The 16,029-nt window shown below is 38.2% G+C and overlaps 1 protein-coding gene across 1 annotated transcript in view; it reads left to right on the top strand.

The window, feature by feature from the left end:
• Positions 1 to 16,029, top strand: part of UNC80 (unc-80 homolog, NALCN channel complex subunit) — a gene marked incomplete at its 5' end in the record, with an annotated part of 192,180 nt that overhangs the window by 145,530 nt on the left and 30,621 nt on the right. Inside the window, 9 exons of the mRNA XM_083369438.1 lie at positions 626 to 661; positions 1,008 to 1,226; positions 4,611 to 4,811; positions 8,647 to 8,770; positions 11,396 to 11,521; positions 13,954 to 14,077; positions 14,854 to 15,060; positions 15,232 to 15,416; positions 15,725 to 15,890. Of these exons, the coding sequence (XP_083225564.1) occupies positions 626 to 661; positions 1,008 to 1,226; positions 4,611 to 4,811; positions 8,647 to 8,770; positions 11,396 to 11,521; positions 13,954 to 14,077; positions 14,854 to 15,060; positions 15,232 to 15,416; positions 15,725 to 15,890 (1,388 nt within the window). The remainder of the gene's footprint in view (positions 1 to 625; positions 662 to 1,007; positions 1,227 to 4,610; positions 4,812 to 8,646; positions 8,771 to 11,395; positions 11,522 to 13,953; positions 14,078 to 14,853; positions 15,061 to 15,231; positions 15,417 to 15,724; positions 15,891 to 16,029) is intronic.

Raw genomic sequence — 16,029 nt, forward strand, 5'->3', positions numbered from 1 at the left:
TTTTAATAATTTTTGCCTACCCTGGTAGCTAATGAAGATGTATGCATATAAGGCAATCAATTTAATAATCTTTATATAGTAATCTTAAATGTAGTACCTGAAGGAAATCCCTCACACCTTTTCTTCTGCTAAAAATTTACTTATTCCAAGTATGTGTGCTTCAGTGATATGCTACTGTTTGTATAGAAATGTTTCCCCGTCAGAAAGCAAAGCTATTTTCTTCTGGTGAACAGATCGAGATACTATTTTCCTCTGTGCTTGCTAGACATGTCCATGTCCAGCTAGTCATTGGCAAATATAATACTACATAGAGCTGTGTGTGTATTAAGTCCAAAATAACAGAGTTATTGCTATCTCAAAGAAATGTGCAAAACAGCCATCTAGCATGTGGTTGGTGCATTGGATTTCATGCACATACAGCACCACATCCAAATATAACTCTTGAGCAAGAGGAAGTTGTTTCATATACAAAAAAGGTGTTATGAGTCTGGACATGAAGAGGAAAGCACCCCCTCATTCCTCCATTGGTAAAGCATGTATTATGAGTATTTGATCTAGACCAAAGTGTACCTCGCCTTATAATTTTTGAATTCCTTTGTCCTTGTTTTTGTCTTCTAACTTCTAGGTACCCAGAGCAAGGAGCCAAACTGCATTTTATCAGGTACTGGAATATTGCTGCCAGCTTCTTTCCTTAGAATTTGTAATACATTCCTTTAATACAATCTTCCTACTCTCTGCCCCAAATTCAGCTTTATTTTGAATGATTTTCTACCAGAGATTCCATACCAGGAGAAAACAGCCAAAAGTCCTTTAAGTAACAGCTTCTGCCTTCTCTGGGTGCTTCTCTTATAGGAGAAATATTAAGCAATGATTTCCCTGCAATGGTACATTTCCTGTTAAAGATACAGTCCATCATCAGGCAGGTTTCATGACAATGATTTCACATATTAGCCCATTCTTGTCTTTTGATTTCCATATTCTGCATTTTCCCTGTTTGTTATATTCAGAGAAAATCTTCATTTGATAGAGGAAGGCCAAGGCATCCAGCGGGAGGAGCTGGATGAACGTATTGCTAGAGAAGAGTTTCGGCGACCTCGTGAATCCCTATTGAATATATGCACTGAGTTCTACAAACACTGTGGCCCCCGACTGAAGATTTTACAGAACCTGGCTGGAGAGCCCAGGGTGACTTCTTTAGAGCTGCTGGATGTTAAGTCTCATATGAGGTATTATTTTTGAATGTCTGTAAATATTCGACTGTCCATTAGCAATACGTGTGTATAACAAATATTTATTTATTTTAATTCCATTTGTATCCCGCCGTTCTCCGAAGACTCAGGGTGGCTTACAAGCTTAGCAGTAGCCTTCATTCTATGTATATGCCTGCTTATTACGGCTTTCGCCCCCCCCAAGCGTCATTATTACAAAGTCAGCTTATTGCCCCCAACAATCTGGGTCCTCATTTTACCTACCTCGGAAGGATGGAAGGCTGAGTCAACCTTGAGCCTGGTGGGATGCGAACCTGCACTAATTGCAGGCAGCTGGTGTTACTTAAGGAGGCATTAGCCCACTGCTCCACCAAGGCTCTATGCACTATAACATACAAAACAGAACTTTAAGTTTCTTTTAATTATAAGTAGAATAGGATTTTTTCTTTTCCAAATTATTTCCAGGTAATATCATAAAAAAGGAAAGGGAAATCTGATCTAAACACTTCAAATACTGTAGATACCAAGAAATACAGTAAAATCACAACAGCGGAAAAACTGTTCTGGTGCAAACACCTGCAGTGTCATTCATTAGTTGAAATTTATAATTACAAATCTTCTCATTTCTGTGTGTAAAACTGAGCTAAGTATATTTTCAGGAAATCATTCAGCATGTATTTTTTGTCATTGCAGCGTCAGCCTGGTTGGCATTTATATTTATGACTTTTCTTATCCTTGAAGACAGATTTTTGGAAGGTTGTCATGAACATATAATCTGCCACTCTGAGATATAGATGATATACAGTATTTTTGCAGAAATATATTTAGATATAGAGATGTTTGTGAAAAAAAAAAATAAAGTCAATGTGGTTTTCATTTCATCTGTGTTGATCCTTTCCTTTTCTTTCATAGTTGTAGAAAATAAGATCCATCAGTCTTGATTCTGCCTTCTGGGAAAACTGAGGCTTCTTATCAATTTCAGAACTCTTTTGCTGATTCAAAATAAAGGGGATTATTTCTTTCCTTGATTCCATCCATCTTCAGGTTATGCATCTTTAGTCAATCCTACCTCTGAGTGGAGCTTTCAGTAGCAGTGAACTCTGCTTCAGATGAATTTTATTTACCTCATCCCTTAAAAAGCCAGGAGGCCAGGACCACCAAGAGCTTAGGTGACTACTCTTTTGTTTGTAAGAAACCTTCAGGCACACAATCCTACCCTCCTCCAGGTAGACCTTAATTTTAGAGAGCTGAGAAATCAAAGAACAGGAATATTTCTGGTGGCAGTGCATCCAGTGATCCCAATCATGGAACATCCAGCTTCTCCAATCCACCATTTTGTAGCATGGGTCTGCCATTCTTTCTGTAAAAGAGTAAGGGCTGACCTTGGGGAAGGAAGAAATGAGCTTTTAAGGGAAGACTTGGAGAAGAGAAGAGATGAGATAGTCCAGAGATTAAAGGAAGTATGAGAAAGAAACTCAACATAACTCTGCCTACTTTTGTTTGGTATAAAATGTGACAGAGAGAATCTCTAGTGGGCTTTCAGGATTTTCTCATTATAGCCTGCAACAATCAAGTAGCATCCTAAAATGCCTTGGTGTTTGTTTCTTGACCTGGCCTAAGTTTCCCATTTACTCCTATCTCCATGGAAAAATGAGAACCTCCTCCCTCTCTTTTAGACCAGAGGGGGCAGTTCCAAAAATATTTTTTTTTAATCTGCTAAGAAAACTCCTGTCCAACAATACAGACAATAAGGGACCAAATACATTTTGAAAATAAAGAGAAGTGACTATTGCTAGGCCTGAAATTTAGGTTCTTCCCCATTGCTATATTTACTTCTTCTCTTCATCCTCTTCTTCCTTCTACTCTTGATCCCAGCCAAAGGAATAAGATTAGCAAATTGTGCCATGACCAGAAGAGCAAAAAATATGAGGATAAAGAGAGAGCCAAAACTTATTCCTTATACTAATAATGTCCATAGGGAATCTCTCTCTATAGTTGCCACTGCCTCTTCATATTCCAAAGAGAGACATTGCCTCTGTCTTCCCAAAAAGGGGAAATGAAGATCCTGGGAAATGGCTGACATTGATACTTCGGAAGATTGTACTGTAGAGTAGTTATAATGCATATGCATTTCTATTATTAGAATAAGCTTTCTTGAACTGGATAATAGTAGAATATTGCAAGATATATGCTCTGATTAAAAACAATTTCATGATTCCTTCAGTTTTCCTAAGGCAAAAATTCTTTGGTTTTATTAGTGGATAACATTGATTTTGTCTTCTAATACTCAATATATCAGAAATGTCTGAAAATTAGGCAAATAGATTTAATTATGTTTAAGATAATACTAAGTCACATGTGTATCATTAAGCAATGTAATATAATAAAGCTAGCTAACTAGGGATCAATACAACCACAACACATTAACACTCTTCTTTAAAACCTGACACCATTACACTGCTCTAGTATTTTTCCCATCCTTTAAATAATATTTTTATTGCATGCAATATGTAAAGCTAAGAAATGAATACAGGTAGTCTTCAACTTCTAACCGTTCACTTAATGACTGTTTGAATTTATTTGAACTTACAACAGCACTGAAAAAAAGTAATTTATGACCATTTTTCACACTTACGACCATTGCAGCATCCCCCATGGTGACAAAATCAAAATTTGGATGCTTGGCAACCACATGTGTTTATGACAGTTGCACTATCCCAGAGTCATTTGATCACCTTCTGACAAGCAAAATAAATGGAGAAGCCAGTTTTATTTCAGTGTTACTAACTTAACACTGCAGTGATTTACTTAACAACTGCAGTGATTCACTTAACAACTGTGGCAAAAAAGGTCATACGGCAAAACTCATTTAATAACTTTCTTGCTTAGTAACAGAAATGTTGGGCTCATTTGTGATTGTAAGTGGAGGACTACCTATAATATAATATGGTTCCTCTGCCTAATAAATCTACCGTGTAGCAAAATTATTAAGAATGCAGTATGGATATAAGAAATAGCATTATTTACTTAAACTATTATATTATTATCTACATACTGTATATGCATGATTCATTTAAATATTTTTACAATTCAGAAAAAATACTTAATACAGAAAAATATTTAATAATGTTAAATATTTAATGCCAGACTTCCTTAGCCCGTTGTGTCCTCCTGATATGTTGGATATCAAATTCCTATAGTATTTTGCTATCATAGCCTTTAGGTTGCCACATCTCTAGAGTGCATCAGAATGAAAAGGCTGCATCAGACAGTGTGATGATCAGTTATCTTTTTTGGACTATGTAGCATTTTATTTAATGAAAATGAGTTTTCCATTAAACAATCTCAAAAGAGCTCCTGTGACAAAATCCAGATTTTCCTCTTAATGAGCAATGGTTTTAGATTGGCAGAGATTGCACATTCCCTTTTGAAGCTGGCACCTTATGATACCCAGACAATGGAGAGCCGAGGGCTCCGACGGTACATCATGGAAATGCTGCCCATCACTGACTGGACTGCTGAAGCAGTGAGGCCTGCCCTTATCCTCATCTTGAAAAGACTGGATCGTATGTTCAATAAAATTCACAAGATGCCTACTTTGAGGTAAGTGTGTTTGTCAGAAAAATATGGGATCTGTTTCTGAATTTGCAAGCCATGAAGGAAGGGTACTATTATTATTATCACTATTATTATCACTATTATTATCACTATTATTATCACTATTATTATTATTAGTGTTCACTACACTGAATTCTTACAGTAAATAATTAAAAATATATTATTCTATTGATCATAATGGAAAAACATGGTAGCAGAAATGCACCTTTTGTGAAGAGTCACAAGAATCTAATGTAGATTTTTTTTGCTTTGGTAAATTTTAAAATTATACCAAATGATCCACTGTGATTTTAATTAAATATACATATATAATAAGTTCTATCTCTCTCATCATGAAACCTTTTTTATAAAGACATATATGTGTGTACAGATGACAGCTAGGAAATTGTTGTTTGTAATAATGTTCCCTGCAGTCTACTCCTATCTCCATAAAACAAGCTTTAAATGAATAATTTTGCTTCCCAAAATAATTCTTAAAGGTGTTGTGGATAGATGTTTTTATACCGTACTGCTCGAGTGAGGCCCGTATCCATGAGGAGCACAATCAGTAGCCTTCCTTGTAGTTAATTATGTGATCCAAATTCCTAACATGCTTGAGCTATATTAGCTTACTTTCACCTCAGATTCTGCAAAAACACTGGTAAGTTTTTTATACAATTCCTACAAAAATATATAGCAGATATATATATGTCAAATACTTGTTAACTATTTAGATTACCTTGCTAGGCCCCAAACATGGGACAAATCTTTATTTCCTGTTTCAGCCTATCTTGAAGGCTATCGAACAGGCAGTAGTCACACCGGTGACAGCTCATGTTAGCAATTTACACAAATATATATATATATATATATTAGAATGACAAACAACTTGGAACAGGTCCCAAAGGTGCTTTTATAAGAGGCAACTGGACTTTCTTGTTTTTCTTTGAAGATGTTTTGCTTCTTATCCAAGAAGCTTCTTCAGCTCTGATGTAGAGCTCTGATGCAGAGCTGAAGAAGCTTCTTGGATGAGAAGCAAAACATCTTCAAAGAAAAACAAGAAAGTCCAGTTGCCTTTTGAAAAAGCACCTTTGGGACAACCATGACCTGCGTGACTGAGAACCTCCATAGACAACTTGGAACAGGCTATGTAAAATTTAAGGTAGCCTTTGAAGTTTGTTTAATGAGATTGATCTAGACCTATGGAAATGTGCATCACTATATACTTCTTAGATTTTAATGGTTTAGAATCCTGTTTGACGTCTCTAGGTTTCTTAAATAATTACCGCTTGTAAGCAAATATGAAGAGAATGCATTCTTTGATCTTTATATATTAAGTAAAATAAACAACCTTCTTTTTTCTCATTTTATTTCCTGAAAACCTTTTCATAGCTCAAAATACATTGTCAACAGAAATAGTTGTATATTCTTGCTGTGTATCTAATTCTAAATCAGTTTTCCAACCATTGGAAATTTTAAAATTGTTCATTTCCTCTCTACTTTTAGAAAGTGCTGTGTCATTAGCAGGACAGACCTAATTTATAATTGCCAATTCAGCAAATCTGCTCACTGTAATGATTTTTTTAGCATAGGAAAAGACTGAGATATACAAATATTGGCTGGGTGCAGGTCCTGGCTTCATAAAATAGGGCTGAAAAATAAACATTAGGGGCTGAGTCTTCCTTCTCTCCAGCCTGTACAAACTTAAATATGAATGAAGTCTGAGCTCTCTGTGCTTTGGCCAGGATAATTTTGTTTGCAATTTCTTATCACTATTATTTTTCATGGTCAATTCCACATTAATGTTTCTATGAAAGAACCTTGAAGAATGTTAGATTTGTCTGTATTTCCAAGTCTATTAGCAAAACTTTGGCTTTTCCCTATGATCAGCTTGATCTCAGAATGGTAGTTACATGAATGAATTCTGGAAGAAATAAACAGATGTTTAGTACTTCAAATTTCCTGACTTCTTTTTAAGCATTGATCTGAGAAGGAATTCAACTATTGGTGAATAGGGCTAGAATTGCAATATAAAAGAAAGTGTAATTATGTTTTCTTTTCATATCACTGGATATGAAACAGTAATATTGTCTTGACATTTACCAAATGGAGGGATATTAATTTCTTTGTAGGATATCACAAATACCACATTAATCTCTAAAATTTAAGAATGTTTCTAGAAATGTCCTATGAAGTTTACCACATTATCATCCCTGAACAAAAATATTTTGCACCACAATTATACAGTATTCTCAGTCTACTTTCCACTCTAAAATTACCCTGTAGAGTGAATCGATTTTATGATTTTTCATCTAGTTATATTCCCATACTCTTGCCTAATCTAGCCTATTGAATATCTGCACCCAACATGTGTACAAGTAGCAAACAATTTGCTGAATTTTAAGGTACATATTTCAAAAGACCATAGGATATTTGTTATCTTTCTCTGGATAGGCAAAATTCTTCATTATTTTTTTTCCAAAGAGAAAAGAATTTAGATCTGTGTTTCAGAAATCAAATAGAGATAAAGCACTTAAGAGCTGGACCAATGATCGTAAGTTCATTTTCATGTACTGCTTCTCTGCAAATTCTCTGCTAATGTTTAAAAAGGTTGGATTAAATAAATCATGGATCATTCAGCCAAGGTGTCTGTCACCATTGTTTTCTCTTGGTGACCTAAAGAGATGGAAGTGAAAGATCAGCTATACAACCGCATGCAACCACTGAACCCAGGGGTCTTTGGTAGCATGCAAGTAATTCAAACAAAACATAAAGAATGCCCTGCTATGGTCAAATGAGGAAGTCTGTACTGGGTCTCAAAGAGCTTTATTTAGCAAATGTTGTTGTTAGTTGCGAAGTCGTGTCCGACCCATCGCGACCCTATGGACAATGTTTCTCCAGGCCTTCCTGTCCTCTACCATCTTCTGGAGTCCATTTAGGCTCACTCCTACTGCTTCAGTGACTCCATCCAGCCACCTCATTCTCTGTCGTCCCCTTCTTCTCTTGCCCTCAACCTTTCCCAGCATTAGGCTCTTCTCCAGTGCAAATACTGGAGTTCAATTATTTATTATAAAAGTGATATTGTTGAGAGAATACACCTAGACTCAAATTTCTCAGAATATTCAGAGCTTTTTTCAGTACAGAAAGGCTGATTGTAAATACCTATCTCCTAGACCAGACATGTCAAACACAAGGCCCGGGGGCCAGATCCGGCCCGCGAAGTGGTTTCATGCGGCCCGCGAAACCATCCTGGAAACAATGAGGGAAAGGCCCCCACTGCCTTGGCTCTGGCCCAGAGACCCTCCTTCTGCCAGAGACCCTCAGATCTGTCCCACTCCTGCCCAGGCCCCCATAGACACCCTTGATGCGAATGATGTAGAGCTGGCCACGCCCACCCAGTAGGCCATATGCACTCTGGCCATGCCCACCCAGTAGGCCACGCTCACCCTGGCCATACCCACCCGGCCCCTTGAGGGCAACCGCAATGCTGATGCGGCCCTCAATGAAATTGAGTTTGACACCCCTGTCCTAGACATTAGGAATTTGCTTCATTTGCAAGGTTTTATCTTTATAAAGGTAAGGATTATGATATGCACATGCTCATTTTTTCCTTACTCATTTATGTTTTGTTGGTTAATTAAGAATTTTACAGGATCACTTTCTTCTACAATGTTTTTATTCCACTATCCTTCTGAATAACAGGTAAAATGATCACACTGAGATACAGGATATTGCCATCTGAGATCTCCTTTACTGTATCTTGAACTTCCCTTGGTGTTCCTATCTCTCAGTCACCTTTTTGTGGGCTAACCATCTAATGCCACCTACTGTTGTGTTCTAGGAGACAGGTTGAATGGGAGCCTGCCAGCAATTTGATTGAAGGGGTTTGTTTGACACTTCAGAGGCAGCCAATCATATCCTTCCTGCCTCATCTTAGGTCACTGATCAATGTCTGTGTCAATCTGGTGAGTAAATAAAATGGCAGTCTCCTGCACATTTGCCAAGCTCCCTTCTACAATACAAACTCCCTGTTCAGCACTCTTAGAAAGAACTTCCTTGAATAACACTAGACATAATGAAATACATTTTCAAAGTGGTGCATGGGGAGAGAATGAAAAGGAAACCCATAGTCCAATGACTGGTTTTGACTACTTTCCATGCACCACTCTGAAAATCTACTTCTGCATGTTGCGCTGAGAGTTGAGGGCTGCAAGTTGGAGAGTGGGGTGGTGGATACTGCACACACCTGTATACACCTGGCAGATGAGTTGGAAAGAAGTGTGGGACCTTGGAGACATTATTCAGCCTCACCTTGTAAAAATAATGCCAAAAGACATTAATTATTAGCTCAACAAATTACTAGAATAAATTTGTTTTGCCATTCGTAACATTCATAGTTTAAAGAAAGTTTGGGGTGCTTTTGTATGATGTTCAGATCCTTCTGACTCTTTAACATGGGTGCTTCTAGATTGCATTAAGGAACATCAGTTTGACTTGGTGTGCCCTTGACATGCATAAAACTGCTATAATTATACCTGACTTGAAAGACAATTCAACAATAGATAAATCCTTCACAGGTGTGATACTTGTTCGATTAAAAAAATGAAAGAAGCTAGAATACTTACTGTGATAGTAAATGTCATTTAAGTAGGAACTCAGGTAAATGGGTAAAAATATAGTTTTTATACTGTTAAAATGAAAGCTAATATACTGGGATAATTTCCCTATATATAGCACTAGTTTAAGTTTGTTGGCATTTCCAGTGATCTTTTGAAAAGATTTTGATTACAATCTGGAGGATTGTAGAATGTAGGAAATTCAGGAAACTCAGCTGAAGTCAGACAAACAGTAAAAACATTGAAGTAAACTGACTTTTGGTCTGATACACCAGGAGCTTTATTATCAGCTTTATTAATTTTCATCAGCTAAAGGACCATACTGGGATTTGTGGCACATATCAAGAACTAAATTCAAAAACTGAATGTCTCAAAATCCAAGTTGGGGAATCTTAGGGATGAAATGATCTGTTAAAAGGTGCAAAGATTGTTTCCCATTTTGAGGCTTAATTCGTCCAAGCTTCTAAGTAAATCACATCAGCTTTTCCAAACCCACCCATTGTGGGGTCTGCAAAAGATGTTGATAAGGCACATATCTTGGAGACCTACTCTAAATAGCATGAAAGTTATCACAAGATGCCTGCCCGCTGGAATAAGATTCCCCCTGAAATATGATTGCTCATATCCCTGCTAGTGTTTTGAAGACCTAACTCTTTGCCAGGCCTTTGGTGAGTGTGATTGAAGCCCCCTTTTAGGTTGTGTGGACTTGTTATTTTTCCTGCCCACCTGATTATCTTTTATTCCTTTGTTCTTGTATGTTCTTGTATTGTTTTATTTATTCTTAAATTGTTACTTGCTATTCTTTGCCCAGAATTGTTAGGGAGTTGGGTGGTATACAAACCTAATAAATAATAATTAAAAAAGAAAATTAGTGGATATCCACTCCTTCAAAATGGAATAATACTATTTTCTTTTCTAAGATCTTCCTTTGTAAGATCTAGTTACTGAAATACAAACAAAGCTGATAGAAAACAGACTGGAAGAAACGAGTACTTCAATATTCCTCCAAACAATATTAATAATTATTAATCCAGCATTTAAAACTCACCAGAACAAGATGCTTGTGATGGGGAGGTGTCAAAAAGTGCCCAGGATTTTGTAGTTGTGCCAAAATGGTCCCATGATCATTTAACTGAAGTCCTGCCCATTTTTACCTGTCATATGCATATGATTCATGTAAAAAATAATCGGAAACCTTTCCCCTTCCCTGCATATCTAAGTTCTAGCCAAACATTTAGGAAATCTATAGCAAATTATGTAATTTGTCATTACCAAATTCCTGAAAAAACTCCTACACTTCCACTAAGCAGGTAGGTCTCAATATAAGTTTCAATTATTTTGAGTAGCCATTGCACCATTTGATAGTAGATTTTTGTTTTTGTTTTGAGAGGCCCTTTGTCATAGCCTGAAACTATCCTTGGCATAAATTCTATGTTAAAATCTTATGTACAGTACATACATTGAGATCCTCCCTCTATCCCCATGCAAGTTTAATTCTTATACAAGAGAAGAATCTGAACATTATATGAACAATCATACAAGGGAATCTGAATATTGTGTTAAATCCAATCTGGATCAGACTCAGGACATTATAACTAGTACACTGTGATTTCAAGTACATGCTTCCATTGAGTACAGTAACTACATGGCATACCCTCCAACCCCACCTATTCTACCAGTACAGTGCTGGTTATTCAGAGCTAGTACTGGATACATTCTTAATTCTGCTGATTTTCCTTGTGCCTTCCATCCAGTCCTTCTGCTAACCCTGTAGTAGCACCTTTTCCTTCCCATCCATTTCCTGTTAGAACCACTCCATTCCTTTCTTGACCCCAGCTACCGCAAGACATGTGGAGGGCCCTGAGCATCCCAGTCTTGCGCTATCTGAAGTGTGTACCTTACTAACATTGGAGGGTATGGCATGGATGGAATTGAAATCGTTGGTCAAGGTGATGTGCTGTGTTTGTATTGCAGGTGATGGGAGTAGTAGGACCTTCCAGTGTGGCCGATGGATTACCCCTTCTTCATCTCAGCCCTTATCTCTCGCCACCTCTACCCTTCAGCACAGCTGTTGTCCGGCTTGTAGCATTGCAGATTCAGGTGTGACTGCCTTGCCTGTTAGACAGGCTTTGCTTCTTATGTGGTTGAGACACCAGTCCACTGGTGCTCTTTCGTTTTCTGCGAAAGCTGGGCAAAAACTGTGAGGCAAAGTTCATACTTCCCCATACTTATGCTGAAGTTTCACAACTCAGCATTTAGCAACTCTCCAAGTCTTTGGTAGGTGTCAATTTAGCATAATTCCATTGAGTCACATTGGAATTGTGCAGATTGAAACCAACCAAAGACCTGACATGAGCAACTATATTTCCTGACAATGTAGACTAGCATTATTTATTTTTGCTTCTTAGATGAAGAATAAGAGCTACAAAAGTGCTGAAGCAATAAGTATTTTGTAGGTTGTAAACTTGAAAGGCTAAAGCTAATTTCATGGAAATGCTTTATACAAATCTGAAGATCAGGTATTTTTACATTCTGCCCTCTGAAGCATTCTATATAATTTCAAATTTGCATACCCATTTATTATATCTAGAAGATATTGCTTATCAGTTAACTATCCCAGATTTCCAGAAGTTAATTGTCAACTTTTCTTTATTTCTCTTCTTTCTTTCTCTCTCTCTCTTCCCCCCCTCTTTTATCCTTTCAATTACTTGAGAGGGGTCGGTACTCTCGCCTCTCCTGTTCAACATCTATATGAGGCCGCTGGGTGAGATCATCCATGGCTTTGGGGTGAGGTATCATCAATATGCTGATGATACCCAGCTTTTCATCTCCACCCCGAACCAAAGCAGTGATGCCCTCGATGTGATGTCCTGTTGCCTGGAAGCGGTACAGATTTGGATGGGGAAGAACAGGCTCCGGCTCAACCTGGCCAAGACTGAGTGGCTTTACGTACCGGCATCTCATTTAGTCCAAAAGGTTCCATCATTAGTTATAGGAGGAGAGATGTTACCTCCCGTTGATAGAGCATGCAATCTAGGCGTCCTCCTGGATTCATGACTCAGTTTTGAAGATCATATTGGAGTCGTGGCTAGGGGGACATTTGCCCAGCTTTGCCTGGTACGCCAGTTGCACCCCTTTCTGGACCAAGATGCCCTACGTACAGTCACCCACGCACTCGTTACCTCCCGTATAGATTACTGCAATGCTCTCTACATGGGGCTGCCCTTGAAGACCACCCGGAGGCTTCAGCTGGTGCAGAGTGCGGCCGCGCGGGTAGTGATCTGCATTGGTTACCGGTTGTCCTCCGGGTGAGATTTAAGTTGCTGGTACTTACCTTTAAAGCCCTACATGGCCTCGGCCCGGGATACTTGCAGGACCATCTGCTGCCGGGAATGACTTCCCATCGCCCAGTGCGCTCACACAGAGAAGGCTTCCTCAGGGTACCATCGGCTAGACAATGTCGGCTGGCGACCCCCAGGGGGAGGGCCTTCTCTGTGGGAACACCAGCCCTATGGAACCAGCTCCCCCCTGAGCTTCAGATGGCCCAAGATCTCCAGTCCTTTCACCGCGGCCTCAAAACACTCCTTTTCCACCTGGCTGACCTGGACTGACAGGGATTTTAATTATGTTTACAATTTTTAACTGTAAATTTTAACTTATTTTAATTTTAATTTTAATTTATTCTACAGGGGCCATTAATTTAATTTTCTTTTAACTTCTGTATTATTGTATGTTATTGTTGTTAGCCGCCCTGAGTCCTTCGAGAGATAGGGTGGCATATAAGTCCCAATAATAAATAAATAAATAAATAAATAAATAAATAAATAAATAAATAAATATTAATTATTTCTATCAGATAGATGAAAATAATCTGAGACTTCTATCTGTTAATGTTTTTTAAAATTGTTCATTATCATGTATACTCTTTTAATAACTTAAACTCTGTGGAGTAACTTGGGATGCTACACTGTATTGCTCCTACTTTGGAAAATGCAAATTTTGTGCTTTGTTTGGGGGTAGGGGTTAGTTCTCCATTGATGCTAAAATAAGGTGAGAAGGAAGAAGAGATGACATTTTTTTTTCCAGATGTAGGCTTTCTGCTCCGGTTCCCTATCTGTCCAATCTTTGGCATTTGGCCGAATCAGGATCAAAACAAAATGATAGGTATGGTCTTCCAAATGTACATTTTCAGAGAGATGTAGTGAAATCTTAAAAATGGCTAAAATGCTTTCCCTTGCATTTTTTTCTAGATTTTTTTTTTATTTCAGAACTTTTGGTTTGAATTAGCATAGGTAATTATCAGTATAGTATACTATCTGCATCATTTTAGACTAAAACGAATAGGTCAATGAGCCCCAAATCTTGCAAATTTAATCAATTGATTATGTTGAAGCTAAAAATCTAAGGTGGTGAACCTGTCCTGTAATGCATTGGGTGAACCAAGTATCTGTGGATCCAATTTTTTAAAAGTTTGCTGTTTTAACCTACCAGTTTTAATTAATATTTAATCTTTTTTTATTATCACTGCACAGGCTTTAAAAGAAGATTTTCCCTTAAGCCATGTGATCTCCCCATTCACCAATCAGGAGAGAAGGGAAGGAATGCTTTTAAATCTACTGATTCCATTTGTGCTCACAGTAGGATCAGGAAGCAAAGGTCTGATTAACAGAAAGAATATTTTGTTTTCCCCTCCTGCCTGCCTCTCTGAAACAGCAATTTTGTGCATTGTTATATACCTTCGTGTTTCTTTTGGCACAAGCATTATTTCTGGTGTTTTGTCTGTAGGGTTTGTTGAGGACTTGGATAAGAACATTAGTGTGTTGTAGTGTCCTTCTCTCATTTCAGCTGTGTTTTCTGAATTAAATCTTTGACAGAGGAATTCCCCTTTTTGAAATCAGGACAATGACAGAGCAGGCCGGACAAAGCAAACATTCACCTATATGTAAGAAAAAAATGGAGACAAACAAGGAAAACACACATTTTCTATATAAGCTACTCGTCCAGTTTAAACTTATTTAACATAACCATATCTGCAATGCATCTGATTTTGTTCCAAAGGGTTCATTCACACTAGGCTAGGCTCTGATTTGCCACCTGAGAATGTGTGGGGGAGGGTACAGTTTAGTCCTTAGCTGTTCAAAGGCCTGTGTACGTCTGTTTGGTTAGCAAGCCCAAAGTCTACAATGAGCCTCAATTCTTAAAAAATCAAAACCAAGTATAATATAGTGTAGGAATACCAAGTAAGAGCATGATTCCTTTGTCTTGTCTTGCTGTGTTTGTTCTTGAATAACTTTGTCTTCTGCTTACAGAAGGAAAAGGTAGGGAAACTTATTGTGGTTTACAGAATGTTCATGTGTCATCATGTGTGTTTGAATCTTTTATAGGAATCAAAGCCTGATCTGCTCTTTGTCTTTTCCTTTTGAATCATGCAGACAGCCCTTGGCTGGAGCAGCCTGAAGTTCTCCTGCTGCTCCAGACAGTCATTAACATTTTACTGCCACCTCGCATTATTAGCACTTCACGTAGTAAGAACTTCATGCTGGAGAGCTCCCCTGCTCACTGCTCCACACCAGGAGATGTAGGAAAGGACCTCCGTAAGGAAGGGCTGGCTGAATCCACTAGTCAAGCAGCCTACTTGGGTGAGTGAGAATTTCTATCTGGCAGTGAATTTTGAGATCAAATTGATAGGATGGCAATGTTTTCCTCCCAAAAATAGTCTATTTCAAATCTTGAATGTGCAAGCATGCATGGCTTGTTATCACGATACTGTTCTTTAATTTTTTTGGACTTATTTGTCTCATTTTTTTTAGCTTTGAAGGTGATCCTTGTTTGTTTTGAGCGGCAGCTTGGTAGCCAATGGTATTGGCTGAGTCTGCAAGTCAAAGAAATGGCTTTGCGAAAAGTTGGAGGGCTGGCCCTATGGGATTTCCTGGATTTTATTGTACGCACTCGAATTCCTATTTTTGTACTTCTTCGTCCTTTTATTCAATGCAAGGTAATTCGCTATTGATATTAGTCAGAATTTCTTTCTGAAATGACTTTGCAAACAGGATTTATTATTGTTCCGCTAGGGACAAGACATGTCTTTGCAATAAGGTGCTTTTGCAAGCAGGAGGAATACCCCTCAAATCCAGAAATTCAGTTTCAAAAGTATTGATTTGCAAATTAATATGTCTGATTCACTCTGGGTTTGTAACAGACAGGTCTCGTGATAATGGCTGAGAATAGTTGTTCTGTATGTGCATTAATAGCAAGTAAAATTTCCCAGTCTTCATGGCTGTCCGCTGCCATTGTCATCCTCAGTTGCTAGCCCAGCCAGCTGAGAATCACGAGGAACTGACTGCCCGACAACACATTGCTGACCAGCTGGAGCGGCGCTTCATCCCCCGCCCTCTCTGTAAGAGCTCTCTCATTGCAGAATTCAATAATGAACTGAAGATCCTCAAGGAGGCTGTGCATAGTGGATCAGGTGAGGACACTGGTGGAAAAGGGAGGCTGAAAATGAGGAAACAGGAAAGGTTTGATCAAAAAAGAACATCGATGCCAGCATCACACCAAACCCCCCAAGTGTTTTTTCTTCTTATCAAACTCGTATTATAGAATGACAA

Source organism: Vipera ursinii (assembly GCF_947247035.1).
Source record: "Vipera ursinii genome assembly, chromosome: 1".
In the NCBI taxonomy this organism is placed as follows: Eukaryota; Metazoa; Chordata; class Lepidosauria; order Squamata; family Viperidae; genus Vipera; species Vipera ursinii.